At 42.3% G+C, this 23527-nt stretch overlaps 10 protein-coding genes across 10 annotated transcripts; 5 read left to right on the top strand and 5 right to left on the bottom strand.

The window, feature by feature from the left end:
* Positions 1–82: 82 nt before the first annotated feature.
* UBR1 (E3 ubiquitin-protein ligase UBR1) lies at positions 83–6025 on the bottom strand (the record flags this gene model as incomplete). The annotated part of the gene is made up of 1 exon (XM_022609532.1): positions 83–6025. The coding sequence occupies one exon, from the start codon at positions 6023–6025 to the stop codon at positions 83–85; it is 5943 nt and encodes a 1980-aa protein (XP_022465919.1).
* Positions 6026–6899: 874 nt separating this feature from the next.
* On the top strand, positions 6900–9017 carry TFG1 (transcription factor IIF subunit TFG1; the record flags this gene model as incomplete). The annotated part of the gene is made up of 1 exon (XM_022609531.1): positions 6900–9017. The coding sequence occupies one exon, from the start codon at positions 6900–6902 to the stop codon at positions 9015–9017; it is 2118 nt and encodes a 705-aa protein (XP_022465918.1).
* A 359-nt stretch (positions 9018–9376) lies between these two features.
* HGH1 (Hgh1p) lies at positions 9377–10465 on the bottom strand (the record flags this gene model as incomplete). The annotated part of the gene is made up of 1 exon (XM_022609530.1): positions 9377–10465. The coding sequence occupies one exon, from the start codon at positions 10463–10465 to the stop codon at positions 9377–9379; it is 1089 nt and encodes a 362-aa protein (XP_022465917.1).
* Positions 10466–10703: 238 nt separating this feature from the next.
* Positions 10704–11063, top strand: EMC6 (Emc6p; the record flags this gene model as incomplete). The annotated part of the gene is made up of 1 exon (XM_022609528.1): positions 10704–11063. The coding sequence occupies one exon, from the start codon at positions 10704–10706 to the stop codon at positions 11061–11063; it is 360 nt and encodes a 119-aa protein (XP_022465916.1).
* Positions 11064–11229: 166 nt separating this feature from the next.
* Positions 11230–13863, bottom strand: PUF3 (mRNA-binding protein PUF3; the record flags this gene model as incomplete). Its single annotated transcript, XM_022609527.1, has 1 exon — positions 11230–13863. The coding sequence occupies one exon, from the start codon at positions 13861–13863 to the stop codon at positions 11230–11232; it is 2634 nt and encodes an 877-aa protein (XP_022465915.1).
* Positions 13864–14659: 796 nt separating this feature from the next.
* KNAG0H02540 (uncharacterized protein) lies at positions 14660–15961 on the top strand (the record flags this gene model as incomplete). The annotated part of the gene is made up of 1 exon (XM_022609526.1): positions 14660–15961. The coding sequence occupies one exon, from the start codon at positions 14660–14662 to the stop codon at positions 15959–15961; it is 1302 nt and encodes a 433-aa protein (XP_022465914.1).
* Positions 15962–16226: 265 nt separating this feature from the next.
* Positions 16227–16433, bottom strand: COX17 (copper metallochaperone COX17; the record flags this gene model as incomplete). The annotated part of the gene is made up of 1 exon (XM_022609525.1): positions 16227–16433. The coding sequence occupies one exon, from the start codon at positions 16431–16433 to the stop codon at positions 16227–16229; it is 207 nt and encodes a 68-aa protein (XP_022465913.1).
* A 408-nt stretch (positions 16434–16841) lies between these two features.
* DRS1 (putative ATP-dependent RNA helicase) lies at positions 16842–19106 on the top strand (the record flags this gene model as incomplete). The annotated part of the gene is made up of 1 exon (XM_022609524.1): positions 16842–19106. The coding sequence occupies one exon, from the start codon at positions 16842–16844 to the stop codon at positions 19104–19106; it is 2265 nt and encodes a 754-aa protein (XP_022465912.1).
* A 386-nt stretch (positions 19107–19492) lies between these two features.
* On the top strand, positions 19493–22060 carry SPO75 (Spo75p; the record flags this gene model as incomplete). Its single annotated transcript, XM_022609523.1, has 1 exon — positions 19493–22060. One exon carries the CDS (start codon positions 19493–19495, stop codon positions 22058–22060), a length of 2568 nt encoding a protein of 855 aa, XP_022465911.1.
* Positions 22061–22137: 77 nt separating this feature from the next.
* Positions 22138–23439, bottom strand: MMM1 (ERMES complex subunit MMM1; the record flags this gene model as incomplete). The annotated part of the gene is made up of 1 exon (XM_022609522.1): positions 22138–23439. One exon carries the CDS (start codon positions 23437–23439, stop codon positions 22138–22140), a length of 1302 nt encoding a protein of 433 aa, XP_022465910.1.
* Positions 23440–23527: the final 88 nt, after the last annotated feature.

Genomic DNA, 23527 nt, shown 5'->3' with positions numbered 1-23527 from the left:
GTCTTTTTATTTCGTTTTGAATTTTCTTAAATTTCGAGGTCCGTTTCTATTGGTTCGTGGGACGTGACAGAATGTTACCGGATCAGAAGACCGTTCTCGAGTCGTCGCCCTGATCACCGTCACGGTCGCCCTGGTCATCGTCCTCCGGTTGCTCCTCTTGCATCGGGTCCGTGTTGGCATCAGCATCCGCGTCAGCATCGGAATCGACGTTGGCACCAGCATTGGTGTTGAACGCTCTCCGCAACGGTGGTCCGAGAAGCTGGATCAATGGTGCAGTGAAGTTAATACCGGGCTCGCGCTCCTCATCGCCCTCACCTTCGCCCTCAACTGCCTCACCCATGACGTTTCTAAAGTTCTCGAAGATCTGGAAAAAATCACGAACGTCACCGCCGGCACCTCCATTGGGACCGCCCATACCGCCGATGAACCTCTCATCGTCCAGGACGTCATTATCACGATCGTCCTCCGCGTAGTAATCTCCGAAGGCGCCTGCATCATCGTCCTCATCGTCTTCATCATCCATGGCACCGTCATCGTCATCTTCGTCTTCAGTAGTTCTTCCCGCAAAGGGCGCCCTTCTTATCCTTGGATCTCTGTTAAATGCAAATAAGAAACCGTTAGACAGGATACTCACTCTGAACTCATCACCCATCACCCTGCTAATGTACCCGGGAATTTCGTTGTTGATCCAAAGTCGGTTCAGGTGCTCATACCGTTTCAAACTTAGAGTGGTCAGATCCCCACGCTTCATCGCGTTCCTCCCGGTCTCCCCATGGGAGTTCAGGTATGGTGCAGAGATAAAGATATGGGATGGAGGGTTGGTCAAGATAAGACACACCTCTGAAGTGTTTGGTATTAAGAAAACACCAAACGACTTGAAACAGTTCTTATTCAAATGGCGTGTCATCTCGTGGTGATCAGTTCTTTGGTATATCTTGACACCACATGTCAGGCAAATCTTGAAATCTAATCTATTCTTCGCGTTCTTGATATACTGGTTCTCCTCCCTCAACTTGATTTCCCTCGTGTTCGTGACGTAAGTGTTCAAATAGGTGGATAGGTCAACCAGTTTGACCAAACCACAATGCTCATGAGGCAAACGCCGCAACATTGGGGCAATATTCAAATCGTTGTCTACATTGCAACGAAGGGCATTCCTCAAAAGGTCACCAAAGGAATCGTATGACGTCATGAGACCAAGCATCCAATCGACATACGCGGGAAGTTCCATCGTTTCTTCTAACTTCAAAGTTGATTCCACGTCGACACCTTTTACGGTGAAAACTGCTGTATTATCTTCCTCCAAGACATTATGCAACACTTTTAGCATAATTAAACACCTTCTCAATGTCGGGACTATGTGTCTCAGAGTACTAGTGTAAGCCATAGAGCACACTTTTTCGCGATCCTGTAGATTTCTGTTGTCATCCCTCAGTAATAACTGTCCAAGCAAGCTATTAATCTCGGTATTGATGGGGAAGAATTTCGCTCCATTAGCTGACGCCCTTTCATATTTCTCATTAATGTCTTTATCGCTCTCCGCAAATAAGAACTGAGCGGTAACTTGCCACGCATATACGCGTAGACCTTCGGATATAACACTACGCATCGGTCTCCCACCAAATAGACACTCCCTCACAATAAACTGGAACAAAGCATTGTAGTTATATGCATTGGCATTCTCGGCTGTAAATGGTTCAAATTTCAGATTTGGAAGACCCATCGTGTAACACTGCAAAATGATACAAACCAAGATATTCCCCAGCGTTTTGTATTTCTGCTCCCGGCCCGTGAGAAACTCTGCATGTGGCTTGCTATCTAACCGAGACGAAATCTCCAACATCGAGATGGTGTTGGCCCAGAATTGTGCTAGCACTAGGGCGGTGTCTTGATCCTTGAAACCATCTGTTTTCCTATAATCTCTATTAAAAGATAGACAGTCAGAATAGACCAGATCAAATATAGAAATCAGATTCTTGAAGTCGACGGCACTCAGTGTCTTTAAAGTACGGGCCAAAAGAGTGACAGATATTTCCTCGTTTAAAAAGGAATCAACACTTAAACCAGTATTAACTTTCGAAGTAGAATGGATTGGTAGTATGCAGTTAGAGAACGATTGGCATAATGGACAGATGAATGCTGTTGATGAAAACCTCTTTTTCTGTATGTAACGCCTGAAACAGTTATGATGAATATGGTGGTTACAAGAGACGAATACTTTTCTCAAGTTCACCGAACTGTCGTCCTGAAGGGACTTTACATCGTGCTCCGAACTATTGACAGCAAGTTCTGCATTATTTTGAAAACCTTTCCAAGGCTGCGCAAATTGAGAAGGGTCTGTAATATCACACCCTCTGAAAATTGGTGAGTAATCGTGGTACGCCGGGATGACGAAAACATCCTCAGATTTATCATCTTGACACAAAGAGCAGGTGAACTCATTCACCTCGATACTCTTCTCCCCTGTAATCATATCAATATCACCGTCTACTTCAACAGAATCGTTTATCCCATCAAATTCATCCTCGTTTTCCTTCATAAACTTGCTCTGAAGATTATTAAACTTGGCTAGCATCTTTGCTTGGTGTTTTTTGGCAAGCCTCCTTCTTTTTTCACGCTCACTCTCTTCCAAATTAACTCCTTGGTTCAATTTCCTAGATTTATATTCTTCAACACAACTAGAGCCAAATGAGGTTATCAAGGATTCAAAAATCTCCGGGGACTTTTTGATAATCATTCTTTCCAGTAGATAGTCTGCCTTGTTGACAATATGCTCAGAAAATGTTTCACTTTTGCTATTGATGATAGCCAACAGCAGACTGCATATGGGTAAGTTAATGTAGCATTCTATCAGAGAATCTTTCCCATTCAATAATTCGTCGTCCTTAAATATAGCATGGATAAGGTGAAGCAATTCATTCAAATATGCCCCATCTTTATTGTCTAATGCAGTTTGTAATAATTTGTAGACTATTTTAACAAAAACCGGACCCTTAGTGAAAAAGCCCAAGTTCCTTGCCCCTTCATCCATATGCTTAGGTGAGATCAGTTGTGGCTGTAGTACGACCTTAGTAACCTCATCCTTTTTGCCCTTAGCCAAATGCGTTTTAATGATAGTTGCGCTACTTTCAAACTCATTTCCAAGGTTTAGAAGTTTCAGTGGGTCAATCTTGGAATAGAAAATTTCCTTTAACTTAAACACACCATTATCAGCCAGACCTCTTGGCTCAATAAAGTTCGAAACTTCACTCAAAGCTGCATCAAAGTTCGCTGAATTCTCTGTAAAGTAATCAGGTACCAATCTAAGTAACTTCGAATAAGGAAGCGGCTTGGCATACAGGTTGTAAATTATTGCCTCTTTGATTTGATGCATCTTCTTTTCCGAGACGGAGTCAAATGTTTGGAAAAATTGTCTTTCTGTCAAAACTTGATAAACAAAGGACAAAAACTGTTGAATCATCAAGGATATCTTATCTCCATATACCGTTTGTTTGAAAGAAACTTCCCCATTAAACCATGCCAAAAGTTCCCATCTGTCTAACATATTATAGATAACACGTGGCGTATCATCAAATTCCCACAAGAAAGCTAGTTGATTAAGATGAATATCCCTGGAGTAGGAGTTCAATTCCGGATTATTCTTATAGTAGGATGCTTGATGAAGCACCGACATACCATTTCGCACCCAAAACCCAATGTCGATTTGGGAACATAACACAACGGACCTCAGGGCAAAATCTGATATTTTCAAAAAGTCAAAATCATCTTTCGCATCGTTATATGCTTCATTATTTTGTTGTTGATCGGGTGATGCATCCTGATAAACTATGGTTTCATATGCTTTGGACAAGGGAACTTTCTCTATCAAAAGGAAAAAAAAGTTTAGGATGGGGTTCATGAATGCAACTCTTTCAGAGCTGACACTGAATTTGACGATCTCATGGGAACCATTTGTCAGTTTGTAGGTCAGAGATTTGTGACTCAAAAACGAGTTCATTAATCGGATGGCGTTTGTTAGCAGCCGTTCATCGCAACCATGATTCGTTAGACTATTGTCAATTGTTTGAATGATGGAGTAAACAGAAGTGGTAAATTCCAGATACGGAATAAAATGCTGATCTTCGTGTAAGACATGCTCACCCTCCTTGCGTTTGATTTTCCAGGCACCATTGAAGAATTTGCACAACGTAACGATCGATATGAATTCCGCAGGTTGTAGTATGATGCTTGGGTTATCAACTTTACTCAACAAAATTTCCACAGTGTAGAGTGCTTGTTTAAACGAAATGTTAAAACTTTTGGTCGGGTTTGTTCTTTGGACTCTTTGCCAAACCAGATTACCGTTTTCAAGTTTACAAAAATCGACAAAAATATCGATAATCGACCACATAATATCGGTAAAGTAATTGTTCTTATGTGTGAATATCATCATCGCATTTGTTGGACAGGTAAATAATTGAACAATGCACTCTCTCAGGGCAGTTAACTGGGGCTCTCTGTCCATAAAAGTTATCGACCTACTGATGTGGTTGAATATTTGGACCACATTCTCACAGAAAATAGGTTTGTAAATTATCGATGAAGAAAGCGTTGGGATTATCAGATTTTGCAACTCCTTTCTTAGTTTTTTCCAATACCTGTTATCGAAAAACAAGATATACTGCAATCTTGAGTTAAAGTATGTCCTTTCCGTTCCTTGTTCGTATTCATTTAACGTATTTGATATCTGATCCAGACTTGATGCCGCGAGACGTTTATGATGACCTAATGGAATACCATTTTTTTCGTTCAACAATGACACATCCAAGAATCTATAAGGGTTGCTAAGAGGTATTTTTTCGGCGAAATATTTCTCAATTGAGCTTGTCATGTTAATGGACACACTTGCCTTAGTGTACTCGTCACACAGTACCTTACCAAGGGCATTCCTGAAAGCATGCTGGAAGTCTGGGTTTGGGATAGTTAGGCAATGATTACACCAAAAGATGAGGTATTTTGCTGTTTCCTGATGAACATATTCTGTCCACGATGTCATCGTTGCGCTTAATCCGTTGGTCTGTACAGCGAAGTACCCATCCATCAGACTGCTAATGTCCTCCGCACACTTTAGCATGGCTCTCCCCTCACTATCTATCCTAGAAGTAAGAAGATCAGTATGTATATTATCTGGGACACCTTGTCTGAGTGCCATACTTGCTTGCGAGTAATTGTGGTACTCATCGTTGTATATCATCACAGTGTAGTTACTGGGCGCTTCTGGGGTTGCAATACGTTCATTCTTGTAGGCCACATCGTTCAGTAGCTCGTCTATTTGGCTCTTATTTTCCTTTTGAACAAATTCCCTTAGTTTAAATGTGATCTCTTTTGTGAAAGTTGGCAATGGTTCAAAATTTTGGTTGAACAAATCGATGATATAATCGAATATCTCCATCAGCACCGATTCTATAATCTCCTCGTCAAACTCAGCGTCATCGGAGTCCATAATCTCGTCCTCACCATCTTCCTCAGCTTTACAATGGAGTGGACTCAACCATGCCTCCTCATCGCCACAGTCACAGATACCGCTTGTAAAATCATTGCAGATATCCGTATATATATGGTGGCCCTCATGATCTTTTGGGTTAAAACAGTTGATACAGAGGACACATGTATCATCGTAGCCGCACTCCTGGCACCTATAAAGGGGTTCGCCCAATCGGAACTTTCTGCCACAATTTCTGCCTTTATGTCTAAATTGCTTACTCTTTGATACAGTTTGACTACTGACTTTATAATAGTCCTCCTTGTAGTTGACGTCCAAAGCTTGATCAAAGGATACTGGAAAATCGGACCGACCCGGGAAAAGCTTAGGAAGTTGTGCACCTTGGTCACTGATTGCAAAATACAGATACTTGTACACCAAAGCCTTCAACGAATGGTCCATGTCAGTCCTATCGCCTGGGCCCCTTATATTTTTAAAATGTTCAAGTTCATGAATACCCAAGAGAGTGGATCTGACATGACCTTTTAATTGTGTAGTGTCCATATCTCCTTATTAATAGTTGTTAATGTTACTATTACTGTTAAAGTTAGCACGATAAAGTCGTTTGAATTCCAGAGTAACAGAGAGGGTTTGACGGAATAGAGTGAAATTTTTCTTGAAAAAATTGAGAAGATGAGTACAACAAACTTCAAAGCATCAAAACCAAATCTGCTCAGTGTATCCGTCTTTCCAAATGCTTACCTCCTAAAATAAAAAAAAGAGGAATCAGCTAATTAGAGAGATAGAGATAGCGAGAATCAGAGCTGTGAAAATAACTCTTCAAAAGACGTTTCTTTACTCGCGTGTTTCTACTATGTGAAAGAGAAATACAGTAGAATACCTTAAAAGTTCAAAGAGGCTGAGTAGTAGCACGATCTTTCTCAGCTTTCCTTTGTTTATGTGGGTCCTTCTAGCGTAAAATTCGCACCAGAAATCTATCAAATAACGATAACAGAACACACGGCGTCTTTCTTAAAACCCGTGAGACGGGAACTCGTTTTCTGAAGAGACTCGAAAAATTTCGATAAAAAAAAAAGGTCCACAAAAACTCAAAAAGTTATGTTACCCGCCTTTTAGGGCATTTATTTCGACCTGAACTGCAAGACCAAAATTAGGGTTTAAAAATTTTTACAAGCCCTAAAAAATGTTAATTAGGGTCCTGTACAAGCCCTAAAATCAGTCAAATTAGGGCTTTTACTGTTCCGTGTAAAGTGATTACAGAGAAATGAGTATTCTCTTCCATGGCAATTAAAATCAGAATGGCAATCATCTTTTATGAAGCGCCCCAAGACTGCTCGATTGGCAAGAGGGAGAGCTTTTCGTCTGGAAGTTTTGCGTGGGTACTTGTTGCTGAACGGTAATATAAAGCAAGTGAGTGATGGCTGTTCCGAGACGTGGTGGTAATGCTGGAGACGGCGGAACCGGTGGCCCCGTTTCTCCCTTCATCAGGAGAGACAAGTACAGGCGGAATTTTTTGAGGGCTCGACAATCCGGGAAGGGTACTCCTATCTCTGTTAAGAAGGAAGATCCTGATGCTATACATGCGAGGGAGAGTAGACTGCTAGGTGTTGAAATTGCCAATGGGTCCAATGGTTCTGGGGCTTCTGTGAAGCGGGAAGGTGAAGTGGAAGAGTACAACGAATTTCCGTTGAGAGCCATTTCTAGAGAAAAGTTGGAAAATATGAGGACGCATCTTTTGAAATTCCAAAGTAAGAAGAAAATCGATTTTGAAACTTCATTCCACGAACCTATTAGATTGCACAGGAAGGATACAAGAAATCTGCAGTTTCAACTGACTAGGGCAGAAATTGTCCAAAGACAAAAGGAAATAGCCGAGTACAAGAGACAACAGGAGGATGAGAAGAAAAACGGTGGCATAAATACCCAACCTTCAACTTATCCTGGGAAACTAGCTCAGGCTCCTACTCTGGGATCGACCTCCACTCCAGCAGGCTCTCTGACGCCCGGTGTTGTTCCAAAGGCAACCACCCCAGCTGAGCCCAATGGTACCCCGGGTAGTTCAACTGCTGTACCAAATGTGCCGAATGGCGTAAGTGGTCCAGTGCCTAACGAAGACGGCTCTGTTCCAATAGTCACACAGTTGGAGGAGGCCGGTATCTCGGAGCACCCAGAGAAAGTCGGTATGGTAAAGTACGATGGGAAGGAGGAAGCGGAAGCTGAATTTGCACCAGGTACCACAGATCCCTTTGCAGACGTTGCCCCAGACGGTGGTGGACGTGCCAGAAGAATCAATCCAAAGAGGAAAACTCGTCAGTTGAAAGTGTTGGACGAGAACGCCAAAAAGTTACGGTTTGAGGAATTTTACCCATGGGTCATGGAAGATTACGACGGGTACAACACTTGGGTTGGTTCATACGAAGCAGGTAACTCCGACTCTTATGTAATGCTGTCTGTGGAAGATGACGGTAGTTTCACGATGATACCCGCTGATAAAGTCTATAAATTTACTGCGAGAAACAAGTATGCCACGCTGACGATTGACGAAGCTGAAAAAAGAATGGATAAAAAAGCTGGGGAAGTTCCTCGTTGGTTAATGAAGCATTTGGACAACATCGGTACCACCACGACAAGATATGACAGAACTAAGAGAAGATTGAAGGCTGTATCTGACCAACACGGTGCTGAAGGGGAGGAAGAGCACGGCGATAACTCAGAAGTAGAACTGGATTACGATGAAGAATTTGCTGATGACGAAGAAGCACCTATTATTGACGGTAACGAACAAGAAAATAAAGAGTCTGAGGAAAGAATTAAGAAGGAGATGTTGCAAGCTAATGCAATGGGCTTGCGTGATGAGGATCAAGGCTCAGGGAACGAGGAGGATGATTTGTTTACCGAAAAAAAGATTGATGTGGAAGGTGAAAGAATTAAGAAAGCACTACAGAAAACTGAGTTAGCAGCTCTGTACTCTTCAGACGACGATGAAATAAATCCGTACCTATCAGAATCCGATCTTGAAAAGGAGGAATCGAGCAAAGGCGAAGAGGAGAAGAAAGACAAGGACAAAGCAGATTCTCCCAAGAAAGGGAGGTCTCCACAGATCAAAAGGGAAAGATCCCCATCTGTTAAGTCGGTTCCTCCAATAAAGGTGAAAAGCATAAACGATTGTTTTGTGATATTAAAGAGTGAGAAAAGCGTATTACAAAACTTCCCTCAAGGCGAGTGGAATCCAACGACAAAGCGCGTGAGGGAAGTCTCCGAAATTCACACGGATTCGAACTCTCCAGCACCAATTGTTAAACAGGAAGAACCGGAAGCCAAGAAAGTAAAGGTGGAAAATGGCAACGAAATCACGCCTCTGATCAGCGAACAGGACATTATAGATGCTATTGGTGATGGTAAAGTCAACGTCAAAGATTTCGGGAAGACTATTAGAAAGAGGTTTCCCGGTTCTGAGAACAAAAAGCTAATGTTCGCAATCGTTAAGAAACTGTGCCGTAAAGTCGATAATGAGCACATGGAACTGAAAAAGTAGGCGTTTCAAACCAAGGTCAAGACACTCTGTGCTTCTCATTCTACGTTCGACTGTCGTTTAATGAAATACGCAAAGTCCTCTTTGCTGAGACCTCCGTTTATAAAGAAATTCAATCAGAAGTATGGTTATATATCTATTTTTCTAAGAGTAACCTAATGCTGATTATTATGAGCGACACACAAGCTGCAAGATACATTTTACAATCGATGCTCATCTGCCATTGTTCCCGTATAGTATATATTTGTATTATCCTCAACTAAGTATACACGGCGGTTCCATAAACTGTTGGGCACCACATATGTAGTTGTTTTCATGCAACCTCGACCATCTCCTCATCATCCTCATCATCACTGTTGTCTTCACCATCTTCCAAATTTTTTTGATGGTAACTCCTCTACTGCCTCAGCTTCTGGTTCCCCTCTCATCAACATATTTACCACTCTATAACATAAATCAGCAATGTTTTCATCTTCAACGTTTTTATGAAGTTCTCTGACCAGTGGGTACACCGATTTACTTCTCAGGTATTCTCTTGCAGCATGAGTTGTACACAGCAACAATATACTTTCCAAATGGACGCAAATAATGGATGGAACGGGATCCCGCCTCTTAGCTTCTGGTAGTAGTTGCAATTCGTCTGGGAGGTTGAACATGTCTTCTTCATCAATTTCCGAGTCCTTTGCGGATGTTATTGGTAGTAGGATGTAAGGCAGTAGGTTGATATTTTCATCCTTCAACAGTCTGTCGTGCGTCTCAGAGTCAAATAGGGAGTTCTTTATGGTCGAGGCAACACCCTCTCTTCTGGTCTTAGAGTCATATTTTTCTGTGAATACTAACAGCTTCGACAATGGCACAACTCCATCGTATTCCTGCTGTTCAATGAAGTAGGACCTACCCTTTAGAAATCTCGCAATGTCTGCAAAGAAGTACGCCAAGTAGTCGTAGTTTGCAAATTTGTTCAACTTTCTGTCGTTACCCTTTACAAAACAATCCATCAAACAGTCCATAATTTTATCGCTGGCAAAGATCCCTTTCTCCTTTTCTCGTTTCTCGGGGGTCGTCTCTCTAACCATATCAAAGATTTTAGTTATGGAATCATCTTTCGCCAAATTACTCAGCAAGATACACATGATATCTGCGGATGTATTTTCTTGATCACAAATTTTAGACGCCAGGTATTTGACAAAATTGGTATCTTCACTGATCGCCCTTCTCATCTGTGGATCATCACACAAATTTGCCAGAATTGTTACTGACTGCTGAACCAGAATCCTCGAGTTTTCCTGCGCCAGTTGTTTCAAGTCTTTAACTGGAGTAAGATTATCATATTTGAATAACGTTGAGGTAGGCCCAGTGCTGAAACCGACCAAATTATCTAAAGCGATTTGCCTGACAGCCGGCTGTGGAGAATGTAAAAAACTGACCAACTCTTCTAACTGGGTAGCCATGCTTTCGTGTAGGTCTTGCGGTTAGATGGTCTTCTGGAATGAGATGCGATGAGGCGATGACAGTCGAAACTGGAAAATTTTCATTAGAGCTTCAAGTGAATAAGATTTTTTTTCTCATTGAATTTGTAATAGAAAAAAATTGAATTTCGGCACGGAGCATTAAGGACTCTTGCGTTGCATTATTGTGCGAGTGTAGCGTAGAGTATTTGATCCATAGTGACTGAACGATTACAGGACGATGGAGAATGTGGACCCTAGTGCAAGCACTGGCAATGACCTTAACAGCAAGTTTACGGATCCGTTGAAATCGGGTGTCAACATTGCGCTAAACAAGCAAACATACGTTACATATTTGGATAAGATATGTCTGGTAAATGGCGTCGCAGCAGGCGTGCTACAATTGGAGTCACTTCGTGGGTTTTTGCAGTTTTTTGTTGTATACTTTGCGTGTGCTCTGATCTACGTTCTTATAATTTGCAAGAGGCAACCCAGCAGGTTTTACGAGGGTGTAGTGAACGATTTAATATTTGCCAATGTGACTAGGGAATTAATGGGGTTTGTAATGGCGTGGACGTTCAGTTATGCTCTAATAAATTGAGGACTGGTACGTATTGCACTCGTAGTTATATATTATCAGTATTTTTAAAGAAACGAAACATTTAAAGAAGATAGAAATATATACGGTTAGAAGGGAGGGTGGCGAGAAGACAATATGATGAAGCAGCAATGTTGTTTAAGGAAATGAAAAGCGCGCCCCGTGTTCTTCAAATCTCAACAGTATCGACCAATGCGGCCAATTTCTCAACACTGGCCAAATGTCTATTCCCCAGCGAGTTAGATTTGTTCAGTTTATCCAAATATGCCCGTATTGCAATGACAATGAGGATCTTGCCCTCACCTTCCGACACAGTCACCAGTTTTTGAACCACATAATTAGCAAATTGGTCTCTCATCATGAGAATCATTGGAGCGTTATCCTCTAGATTGGCCGCATGCTCTTTACTCTTTGGTAAGATCTTGGAGATAACAGAATCTTTTTGCTCTTTGGTTCCGTAAAGGATCGCCTTTTCGACAACGTTGGAGGCGAACTTATGTTTCGAAAACTCTACAACGTTTTTAGAGACAATCTCAATTATCTCCTGCTTTGTGCTGACCATAGGTAGACAATCTGGATCATCGGAGCCGTGCTGTAGTACATGTTGAATGACGTAGTTACCGTATTGATCTTGGATCAAATAGGGAATGAAATCTTTCAGCTCAAGTAATATGACGGTTTTGTCCTGCAGGGACCCAAACTCCAACAACCTTTGGACTACACGACAACCGTACGAATGTGTGGACAGATGGTAGATGTGACCCGTTAGAGACGTTAAGACGAAGGGAAGCAACTCAATTGGGATGCACTCAATGGCTTTCTGAATAACATGATTACCATTTTGGTCTTTAATCATCTTCAGCACACAGTCTGACAGTTCTTTCACAAGTTCAATCCTCTGATCTGCATCAATAAACTCCAACGCCTTTTGGATCACCCTACAGGCGTACATTTGCATGGACAATTCCTTCATTTTACCACTGAAGTTGTCTATTAGGATATCCTTTTGAGTCTTCGATCCAAATTCGAAGAACTTCTGAATTACGTAGTTACCAAAGACGTCGTTTGAAAGAGTCAAAATATCATCTCTGATCTCGTTGAAGATAACCTCCTTCTCTGATGAGGACGCTGTTGCTAACTCTTTCTGAATGAAACGGGACCCATACTGATCTTTACAGAATTCCAGTGTGTGGCCGCAGATGTCCGCCAAATGATACGTCTTCTCCTCGTTATTGCTGTTGCTCCTGATCTCCTCCAACAATGGCGATCTATGGAACGCAGGCTGTGCTGACTGTTGCTTCTTGGCAGTCCCACTTTCCGAGTCGTTGTGGTGTAGTGTTGGTGCGTCATTCTTGTGGGTGGCAGCGAAACCATTCTTTCTAACGTACTTTGCTTGGTCCAGGTACGGATTCGCTTGGTTCGCCCCCAACTGGTTCGTCTTGTCATTTTTGTTGTGGCCCTTATGTTTACCCTTATGCTTATTTACATGATCAGAGTTCTTGCGAAGTTTGGCACCCTTGCCGTTGTTGCTAGTGCGATTATCCTCGTTGAATGTGGGGTAATAGAACGGTTCTGCGTTCCGTTCATCTTGGCCTTGCACAAATACCATACCCTTGGAGTCCCCCCTGTTTGTTGGTGAAAGAATATTTAAAGTTTCAGGTGAATTACCTGAACCAGGGTTGGAGCCGTCGAAGTCCTCGGTATTTACAGGTAGTACAGTGGGGGAAAGCGGGGACGTCGCCGGGTTGTCTTCTGCAGGAGTAGGAGCGGTATTTACAAAATTCTCCTGAGCTTGGTCCTTGACTCCGTCATTCCCCTGCTGGTACATCATCATTGGGATGAATGAATTCGGTGGGGGGACCATTGGGAACTGTTGAAACCCGTTGTTGTAGGGGAATCCATTCTGGAACATTGGCTGTTTCACAAGGTACTGTCCGTTTTTCATAACCATCTGTGGCTGTGGCTGTTGTTGTGGGAATGCCTCCAGTCCAGGTTTGAAAGTCTCTGTGGATGCTGGGTTCCAGATGTTCTTTGGGTGCGACGATAGAGCACTGTTGATGGACCCAGTGTGATCGCTGCCACTGTGCTGATCGTCACTGTTGAACGCTGCTGGACTGATGTTCCCCCTATCCAACGTGACTTGGCTACCCGGGTGCGATGAGGGGACTGTGACGTTATCGTCATTCTCCAATTCTCTGGTGCCCTCAATAATGGATTTCCCAAACGCCTCGAAGAACCCACCAGACCCCATACCACCACCACCTGTCGCACCAGTGGTGATATTCTGAATGGTGTGCGCATAGTTGTTGTCCTTACCATTCGAGATAGTAAACGTGGGACCGGGCCCAGCCATCGAGTTAGGGTACGACCCCAATAAGCCAAGCCTCTGCTTCATACTGTTGTTCCCCGCGTGAGACGCCGACGAGGAGTAATAGTAGTTGTTATTGTTGTTGTTGTTGCTAGCACCAGTGGTCCCGTTCGATGACAGCAACTGGTTGAAACTGGAAGCATACGGTGGGGCAGTCCCCAGGGAGTGACTCAAATTTTTGAAAGTGTTGCCGTTGTTGTTGGCGAACCCCACATCGGAATCCGCATCGCTCGAGTTGAAACTCGACCTTCTAAACCCGCCGAGCTGCTTACCGTTCCCCGAGGCACCACCACCCATACTATTCGACGTGCTGCCCGAATTAGACAGCGCACTAAGCGATGACACTATTGAAGCCAACTCAACATCCATGTCGCCGTACTTCGTATTGCCGTTGCTGCTACTGTTACTGTTGCTGCCGGCACTTATATTATTCATCCAACAAGAAAGAGAAGCGGGATAATAATAACGCGTGGCAGCCAAGTGCTGTGTGAATGGGGCAACTACTGATCACAGCCTACCTGCACCTACCACCACCAAGAGAAATGGCAAGTCTTCTATTTTCCGTTTTGATTTTTTTTCTTCCTCGAAAAACAGAAAAAAATACAGTGGTAGTAGTAGTAGCAGTGAACAAAAGAAGCCCTAATTTTCGCCTTCTTTTTTTGGCTGTGCGTGTTTCAAAATTGCTTTTCTCGCTTCGCTTACCGAATCGCGCGGGTGCAGTCAGCAACGGGGTGGTGGTAGTAGCGATGGAGGTAGCGATGGCAGACCAACTGCGAGGCATTCCCCCCGATGAGCGTGGGGTGATACTGCCTGTTTCTGATGTCTGAACTATCGGGCCATCTCCCGCCTCCCGCTTGCAACAACACCCGTCCCAAAGCGGTAATATGTCGCCTTCCCGAATCTCGCGGGGAATTAAGTGTGCTCTGCCGCTGCCTCGAGGCATGCCCTGCGGCCTGTTCTGTGCGGGAGCAGGCAAAGCTGCCTCTTCGGTTTCCTTCGACCGCTATAGCCTTCGGTGTTGCAAAATTTCTCGAAGGTGTCTCGTTTAGGTTTGCTGTTTTTCTCTCTTTCGCTTTATCATACAATGCACACCCGGGTGGGATTGGGATATATATGGGACTGGGCTTGCTCAGGAACGCCTGTTTTTCGCGTAGGAGGGTTGACGACTCTTTTCTTGATAAGCTGAGTAAGGCATCGTCGCGTTCTGTGTGTCTGTTTCGCAGCGAGATAGATGACTATTGAGTTTTCAAGGCCGGATTCGGCAAGGTACTATGCAAAGCGTGTTTTTGCACATGTAATTTTGAATGCGGGTATCACCGTGATCATGGTGTTGGCGTTGTACAAACATTTCTTCGAGAACGGTGGTGAGCAGTGCGACCACGGGACGGTGGAGATCGCTGAGCCCATTGACATCGTCGCATCACAGAAGAAGAAGAAGAAGAAGGAGAAAGATCCATTGGTCCCAGCTCTATCGTACTACTACAGTAAATTGAATATACCGGTGGAGGAACTTAGTGTGGAGACTGAGGATGGTTTTACACTGGAAATGTGGCATTTGAAACATCCTACAGATACGTTGCCCAACGGACAGAAGAGAAAGGCGTTTCTTTGCATTCACGGGCTCTTGCAGAGCAGTGGATCGTTTGCTTCAGGTGGTGAGCATTCGCTTGCGTACTACTTGTACTCACAGGGGTTCGACGTCTGGTTGGGGAATAATAGGATAGGGTTTGAAATTAACAAGAAGATTAAACATTCCCCCAAATGTTGGAATTGGGATATGAGGGAACTGGTGCAGTTTGACTTGCCCGCAATGGTACAGTTTGTCAGGGCGAGATCAGGTAATGAAAAGATTAACCTATTGGGCCATTCCCAAGGTACAGCAGAGATTTTCTTGGGACTTATTAATAACTGTGGTGGGATCAACAAGTACGTTGATAACTTCGTCGCATTATCTCCAGCTTGTTACCCTGGATCACTTCTCTTGAAGGAGAGCGCTGTGATGAAGATAATGTCGCGCACAATTGATAACGACGCTGTATTCGGCAACAAGTCCTTCGTCAAGATAATGATGGTTGCACGTCGTTGTCTCTTGGGGACACAGTTCTTCTCGTTCATCTGCTACCTTTTCTTCAACTACTTATTCGAGTGGAACGACACACTGTGGGATAACGAGATCAAATCGAGACACTTCATGTTTTCCCCAGTCCACGTCTCCGTTAAGTTGATGCAGTGGTGGTTGAGCACGGACCCAAATAAAGTGAGTTTTTTGAGACATGCGCCACAACTGTTCCCAGAACACCACACTTGGTGGGGGCCCGAGTACAAACAGGAGGACAGACCAAATGTCTTGCTGTTTGTGCCGCGCAAGGACAAACTCGTGGATGGACAGCGTGTCATCGACCATTTCCAAAACTACGAGGATAAAAACACGTACAAGTACTGGGTCATCGACGAGTACTCGCATCTGGATGTCCTATGGGCCAAGAACGTGAACGAACGGATAGGGAAAACGTTGGTGGAGAACTTAAGATAGTGATTTAGGGAACACACACATTAGCATTTTGCAAACACATGCACACACACATACACTTATACATATCATTTATTCTAAAAACATACATTCGATACAACGAACCGGGGGGGGGAGAAGGGGGGAACGACTGTACGGTGGCACGCTTTTCTTATCATGAAGTTAACTATGTACTAGAGTGGGAACTATTGATACAGTAAAGGGCATATAAATTTATGTCGGGAATATCAGACTTGTAAACTTTTCTTATGCAGCCAGCAACGGCCTTTCACTTGACCTCGAAACCATGACCCTTCATACAGCTCTTGTACTTCTCAATCAGATCTTTACACTTGACATACCCGCTGTCATCTGCTGTCCCTTTAAAGAGCAAACACTCGTCACGGGCGGACTTCTCATCTTTGCAAACGCAACATGCCTTGGGCCTCTCCTCCTTATCCACACTAACTTTACTCTGGTCAACTGGTTCAGACATGTTTCTCTAGCTACACACTCTGCCAAAATGGTCCCTCCAGCAACCACTGTAACCAGATAAAGCCCGACTCCGCAAAGACCGTGTACCCATCAACTTATATATATACATACAAGCGGTTGCTCCCGCAATAAGGGGAATGGGCCCAACTCATAAATCCGCTACAAGACTATTGGATGAGCGGGTAAATTACTAAGAAAAATGAGAGATGGCTTCAAAGTGTTACTTTTTTGATCGTTTCGCACGGAAGTGAAATTTTTTTTTATTTCTTGTTTCATTCCTCTCGATTTTGCGATGAGATGAGATGAGATGAGATGAATATTGGACTGCTGCATGGAAGTACGTTTGGATTGGTATCAGGGCAGAACCAGTGGCCCACAGACACACATACACACGGAACGGTCGCGTACAATGGTTAAGAAGTTTAACGATTTGGATTTCGTGCCCACAATTAGCGACTCAGAGGAGGATATTCCAGATCTGGACGTCTCTGAAGATGAAGCGCTAGATCAGGAGGAGAACAAAGAACAGGTTCGTGAGAGTGCAACTCAAAACAAAAAGAAGAAGAAAGCCTCGAAATCAAAGAAGAGTGCCGGGGAGGACGCAGAGAGGGGTGATCTGGACGAAAACTTCCGGTTTACGTTGGACGATGCTTCTACGTATTCGAAGGACTTTCAAGGTTGGGACTTTGATGTTAGTAAAGCTAACGGCGATGAATTGGCCAGGAAGGATGTCGATTTGGACAAAATAATTAGAAGGAAGGGTGGGTTGCTTCAAATGGCTGCCATTGATAAGAAGAAAGATGAGGAAAGCGATGGTGCTTCATCGGAGGAAGAAGAAGCATCTGATACAGAGTCCGCGGCACACAAAGACGAAGATGAATTGGCCATGGATGGTTTTGGTATGGGTGCTAAACCTCAAGAAGAGGAGATAGAGAACGGAGACGAAAGTTCCAGCGAAGACGAGGACGATGATGTCGAAGAAAGCGAGGAGGAAGGGAAAGAACTTGTAGCTTCCGATCATGGTGAGGATGCCGATGATGGGGAGGAAGACGACACTGCTGAGGCGAAGGCAGAGTTTTATGCCTCCGATAACGAAGCCGATGATGCCAAGAAGCAAACGCACGAAACATTCAACTCACTTTCTCTATCGCGTCCTGTTTTGAAGGGTCTGGCTCATCTGGGTTACACCAAGCCCTCGCCGATCCAAAGCGCCACCATTCCCGTTGCTTTGCAAGGTAAAGATGTCATTGCTGGTGCCGTTACAGGTTCTGGTAAAACAGCAGCGTTCATGATCCCGATTATTGAACGTCTCTTATTCAAGCCATCGAAAGTGGCAATGACAAGGGTCATTGTGTTAACCCCAACCCGTGAACTGGCTATCCAAATTTCGGATGTCGCCAAGAAAATAGGTCAGTTTGTTTCCGGTCTTACTTTTGGGTTGGCCGTTGGTGGTCTAAATCTGAGACAACAAGAGCAAGCTTTGAAGGCCAGACCAGATATCGTTATTGCCACACCAGGTAGATTTATCGATCATATCAGGAATTCCGCCAGTTTCAATGTCGACTCTGTAGAGATCTTGGTTTTAGATGAAGCCGATAGAATGTTGGAGGAAGGTTTTCAAGACGAATTGAAGGAGATTATGACCATGCTTCCAAGTAAGAGACAAAACTTGCTGTTTTCCGCCACAATGAACTCCAAGATAAAAAGTTTGGTATCGCTATCTCTAAGAAGACCAGTTAGAATTATGATCGACCCTCCAAAGCAAGCAGCCTCCAAATTGACTCAAGAGTTTGTTCGTATTCGTAAAAGAGATAACTTAAAGCCTGCCTTATTATTCAATTTGATCAGGAAATTGGATAGTAATGCGCAGAAGAGAATCGTGGTATTTGTCGCCAGGAAGGAAACCGCGCATAGGTTAAGAATCATTCTTGGTCTTCTTGGTATGGCCGTTGCAGAGCTACATGGGTCGCTAACCCAGGAGCAACGTTTGGAATCCGTCACCAGATTCAAGAGTTTGGATGTCCCGGTGCTAATCTGTACTGATTTGGCTTCCAGAGGTCTTGATATCCCCAAAATTGAGGTTGTCATAAATTATGATATGCCCAAGTCACATGAGATTTATCTGCATAGAGTGGGTCGTACTGCAAGAGCCGGTAGAGAAGGTCGTTCCGTCACATTAGTGGGGGAGTCTTCCCAAGAAAGAGCTATTGTCAGAGCTGCTATTAAGAGTGTCGAAGAAACAAATCAAATTTCAAATAATGGGGGTAGGGCACTAGGTAGAAACGTCGATTGGAACCAAGTCGAAGAGACAAATAAACTGGTTGAGAAATCTGCAGACACCATTGAGGCTGTTTTGGTGGAAGAAAAGGAAGAGAAGGAAATTTTGAGAGCCGAAATGCAACTAAAGAAGGGTGAAAATATGCTGAAGCACAAAAAAGAGATTCAAGCTAGACCAAGAAGAACCTGGTTCCAAACGGAAACAGAAAAGAAAAATGCCAAAGTTATGGGCACTTTGTCAGCAACCAAAAAGAATACAAACAGCAAAAAGAGAAAGAGAGAGGAGGCCATGGAAGATGGGGGGCGTTCCTATAAAAAGACTCAAAAGGATCGTATCAATGATCAGCAAAGACCTCCTAAAGGCAAGAAAGGAGGTAAGAAAAATGGTAAAAGGTAATCTTCATTGCCAATACCCTCTGCATGAATGATATAAACCAACTGTATAACAAATAGATTAATATTAATTGAAAAGTGAAGAAGGAACCTCAATATCGGATAAGGCAAACTTTGAAACCCAAATGATCTTTTTTCATTTAAAAGGGATGGGTTATTCTATGTCGTCTTTGTTTTGAAGGTGAAGAAATTTGTTGACACCGTAGTGAGTTAAGCCAAAGCACCTTCAGTTTCCAAGCTCACCGTTGGGTTGTTTCAACTTTTTTATGAAAAATACTGGGTAGGCTTCCAGGTGGGCGGTAAAAAATCTATTGTTTTTCTACATTTTGTGTTAAAAAATGTTTTGGCAAGACTACATTACAGTTAAGATACCATCTCAAAGAGGGTAAAATGATCAACCCCTCGAATCTATTCACGTTCCAATTTCAAGCAGTAGAACATCAATCGCAGACCCCTCAAGAGTTTTTTTTAAGTTTGACACACAGCCAGTTCGACCCAGATAATAATATCAAGAAATTTACAAAAGAAATTCTTTCTGCCTTTGCAACTTCTGCAAGGGTAGGTGCTGCGCATAGGGAAATTGGTATATCCTTCGAAAGATTCCTTTATGGTATACTACTATCGTTGGGTTACCTCGTCTTTCAAACACTTTTATTTTTGCTACTCCGTATTATCTTCAAGCGTCTCTATCAAGGAAAGAGGGTCTTAAATCCTGAAGGATTTAAAAGTAACTGGCTTAAGACCATAATTACCGCGGACATTGAATCTTACAAAGAAAGCTGTGGATTGGATGCTTATTTAATGTTGAGATTTTTAAAATTCCTTGCTTTTTTCTCCTTTACAACTTCGATAGTCAATTTGCCTGTTCTGTTACCAATCCACTATATTTCCGGTTCGGATTCAACATCACTAGATCGATTGAATATGTCGAATATAGATTCCAAAGTTATGGTTATTCATTTGATCATGTGCATTTTTCTTGTTAGCTGGTTTTTTGCTTTGCTACACAGTGAGCTAAAAATCACTACTAGTTGCATCAAAAAAGAGATAAATAAAGGGAGATATCAACACATTTTATTTCTAGATAACGTGATTCTTAACAAAAGGGAGTTAATTGAGAAGTTTCAAATAATGGGAAACATTGAAGGAGTGTGTTACATTCCTAAAGATTACAAAAAGATCTATCTTATTTGGAAGAAAATGCGTCATTTAGAACACCAACTAGAAAAAATAACTTTGGAGGTGTACCTTGAACAGTTCTTTTCTGAAAGGATGAAAGATATCAGCGGTAGTAATAAATTTAACAACATTTTCAAATCAACAAACCGGAAGCTAAAATTTAACTTTAATAAGTATGTGTTCCAGATGAAAACTTTAGTTGATCGCTCAAAGTGGAGATTTTTTAGAATACACGGCGCCAATAAAGGATCGATATATAGATTGCCGTTATCTTTCAGGTTTAAAAAAAGGTCTTTCTTAAAGGATAGGATGGAACTGCTACCAAAAAAAATAGAAGAATACCACAAAGTTGTTAAAGAACTAATTAAAAGACGAGAATATTTGGAAAAGAAGAACAACCCTAATTTTGTCTCTTCAAGATACTTTTATAATAAAGCGTTTATTGAGTTTGACTCCGCCATAACATGTCATCTCTTCGCTCAATTACTAAACAATAACCAGAATGATGTCAAACTAGTTGTGGGTCCCGATCCACAGGACATTATCTGGTCGAACGTTTCTGCAGAATCCACCATACTGAAATGGATAAGAGGAGGTATCGCCAGAATTTTTGGCGTCCTTATTATTGTTGGTTGGATTATACCAGTAGGGTTGATTGGGCTGCTGTCCCAAATTCCGTATTTGGCATATCTGATACTGATCCCCAACAGCTCTGAATTTCGCTCAGAGGTTGTTTATAACTTGGTTATCATAATATTCCCAGTTGTTTCATTGATTTTTTTGACAGAGTGTGCTCCTTATATATTCCGCCTTCTCAGCTATTTAAAGGGCTGCAGAACAGGTTCCGAGATCGAGGTAGATACTCAGAAATGGTTTTTTGCCTTTCTCTTTGTGCATTTATTCCTTGTGGTTACAATTTCCTCTGGTGTATCCTTTGTTATTGAAAACTTAATTAATAATCCTACCACAGTACCGTCCATTCTTGCAGCCGAACTGCCAAAAAGCTCAAATTTCTTTTGCTCTTTTATTCTAATGAGAGGAATGGCATATTGTGGCGGTAACCTAATCCGAATTGGAGAACTCTTTATTGAAGTTTTTTACTACAAACTATGTCTCTACACACCACATAAGAGATTAGAGAGACTCCGAAAATCGCTGTATTTTCAGTGGGGTTCGGTGTACCCTATTTTTTCTGTTCTAGGCTGTATCACCGTTATCTACAGTGTGATTGCTCCGCTAATTCTTCCCCTTGCATGCGTTTCATTTATTTTGGTTTACTACTCCTTCAAGTACCTATTTGAATACCAGTATTCTTATAGCAACAGCTCTGAAACTTTTGGCAAGCTGTACCCACAAGCCCTAATGCAACTTTACGCTGGCATATATTTTTTAGAGGTTTGTTTATTGGGGTTATTCGTGGTTTCAAATCAGTATATTGTTTCAATAGCGATGATACTATTGTTTGTTGTGACAATAATTACACATGCCAAATTTGCAAGCCTCTTTCTTTGTGGATTTCAGCAAGTAGACTACACATGCCAAAAGAGTGGGTTTGACTCATCCAAATTACCTTCATTTCAACTGAATTGCAATGTAATATCGAAATATCAATTACCGATGGTAACTTTTGATAGAAACATCAAAAAATTATGGATACCTTGTGATAGCAAAGGGCTGGTCCATTCCTTTCAAATGCAGATGCAGAATCAGTTTGGTCTGATATTAGATATTGATAGATGTTTTATCGATGATGAAGGTGACATATATTTACATATTTGATCAAATCACAAGAAAAAAGCCGCAATCACTAGAATGACTGTTCATTGAGCAGAAAGTTAAATCATACTTTTCGCATTTCATTCCTGCCTCACATTTTTACTTCTGGGCCATATGCTGGGTAGTTTGATGAATTGAAATCTGGGCTCTACGCACCTTTCTACAAACCACTTTTTGATCTGATACTCAAGTACATCTGTGATTTTGGGTATATTTTCCAACTTTGATCTGGCCCCGATTAGCGAACTAATTTCAAAGTCCATCTTGTACTCTGGAGAAAATGAAAAAACAAGAAAGTAACCATTGTCTTCCTCAGTGTGAAACGTTTCGGATGAGTTACTGGTAGTGTCATTTTTTGGGGGGATGAAATCACTCGCCTTTGTTAAGGAAACTGTCAAACAACCTTGAAATCGTACGACTGCGACTGTCAAATTTATCGGTAACGCTGCAAAATTTCGTTTCGGGTAATTCAAGAGTAACTTCGTTTCAACCCCCAATGCTAACCTGTCGTTCAGATCAATGTCAATCTTTGCTTCTAGTTTCTGTTTTTCCTTTTCAATCCTACAGTTTGAAAATATGGGGAAGTCGTCCCCAATGTCTATCTCTGTGACTCTGATATCTCCGAGATAATCTGGTAAATTAATGGAGTTATCCCCAACGAACCTGTTAAGAAATTTTATGATATTGTCTTTGTTGGTAGCTTCTTCTCTGAATTGTTCGATAATCTGCGCAATCAGTACGTTGAACCAATCTAGGGATTCAGATTGATGTGTTGCCACATTATAGTACGTCTTGTCCAATATTTTGTCAGTCAGCGACACCCTCTCTAAGTCAGAGTCGTTCATAGAGTTGTTGTAGTTGCTTTTAGCTTCTTGTCCACCCCTTTTCAAAACAGTGGGATCATCAATGTCCGAACTTTCTAATGTTGTTTCCAGCTTGGTTCGAGTCTTATTCACGTATTCCGAAGATGACGAAGCAGAAGATGTCACTGGTGGGTTTCTATCGTCGTTCTTTCCATCACTAAAGATAAAGAACTTTATAAAGAAAAACATAAGTAGAACAATACTCAATTGACCTAACACCAATCCTTGAGAAAAAGACCAAGCTGAGAAGGAGCTTTGCTGAACAGGTGGGTTCAAGGTTCTAGGAGCCAATTGTCGGGCCATGTCAGCCCCCTTTTCTGTTAGTAATTCCCAACTTCTAGCCAGCTCATCAATTATATCCTTAGAAACGTTCTTGTTTTGCTCTTGCAAATTTTGGAGTAAGGTCTCGTTTAGTTGCGCAGGCAGAATATTCCTTATATAATCATCCAGAGTGATGTTTGAAGAAAGTGATTGGTCAGCACCAATAGCCCGCTCACTGCCTTCAAAGAGGTTACTCATAATTAAGCTGTTATGTAAGTGGGTTCGGAGCCCGCTACCTGACCTTTATCGTACTGCTTTTGATATAAACCTCAGCAACATTTTTGCA

This window comes from Huiozyma naganishii, chromosome 8 (assembly GCF_000348985.1).
Source record: "Huiozyma naganishii CBS 8797 chromosome 8, complete genome".
NCBI lineage: Eukaryota > Fungi > Ascomycota > Saccharomycetes > Saccharomycetales > Saccharomycetaceae > Huiozyma > Huiozyma naganishii.
This window is presented reverse-complemented; position numbering and strand designations above follow the sequence as displayed.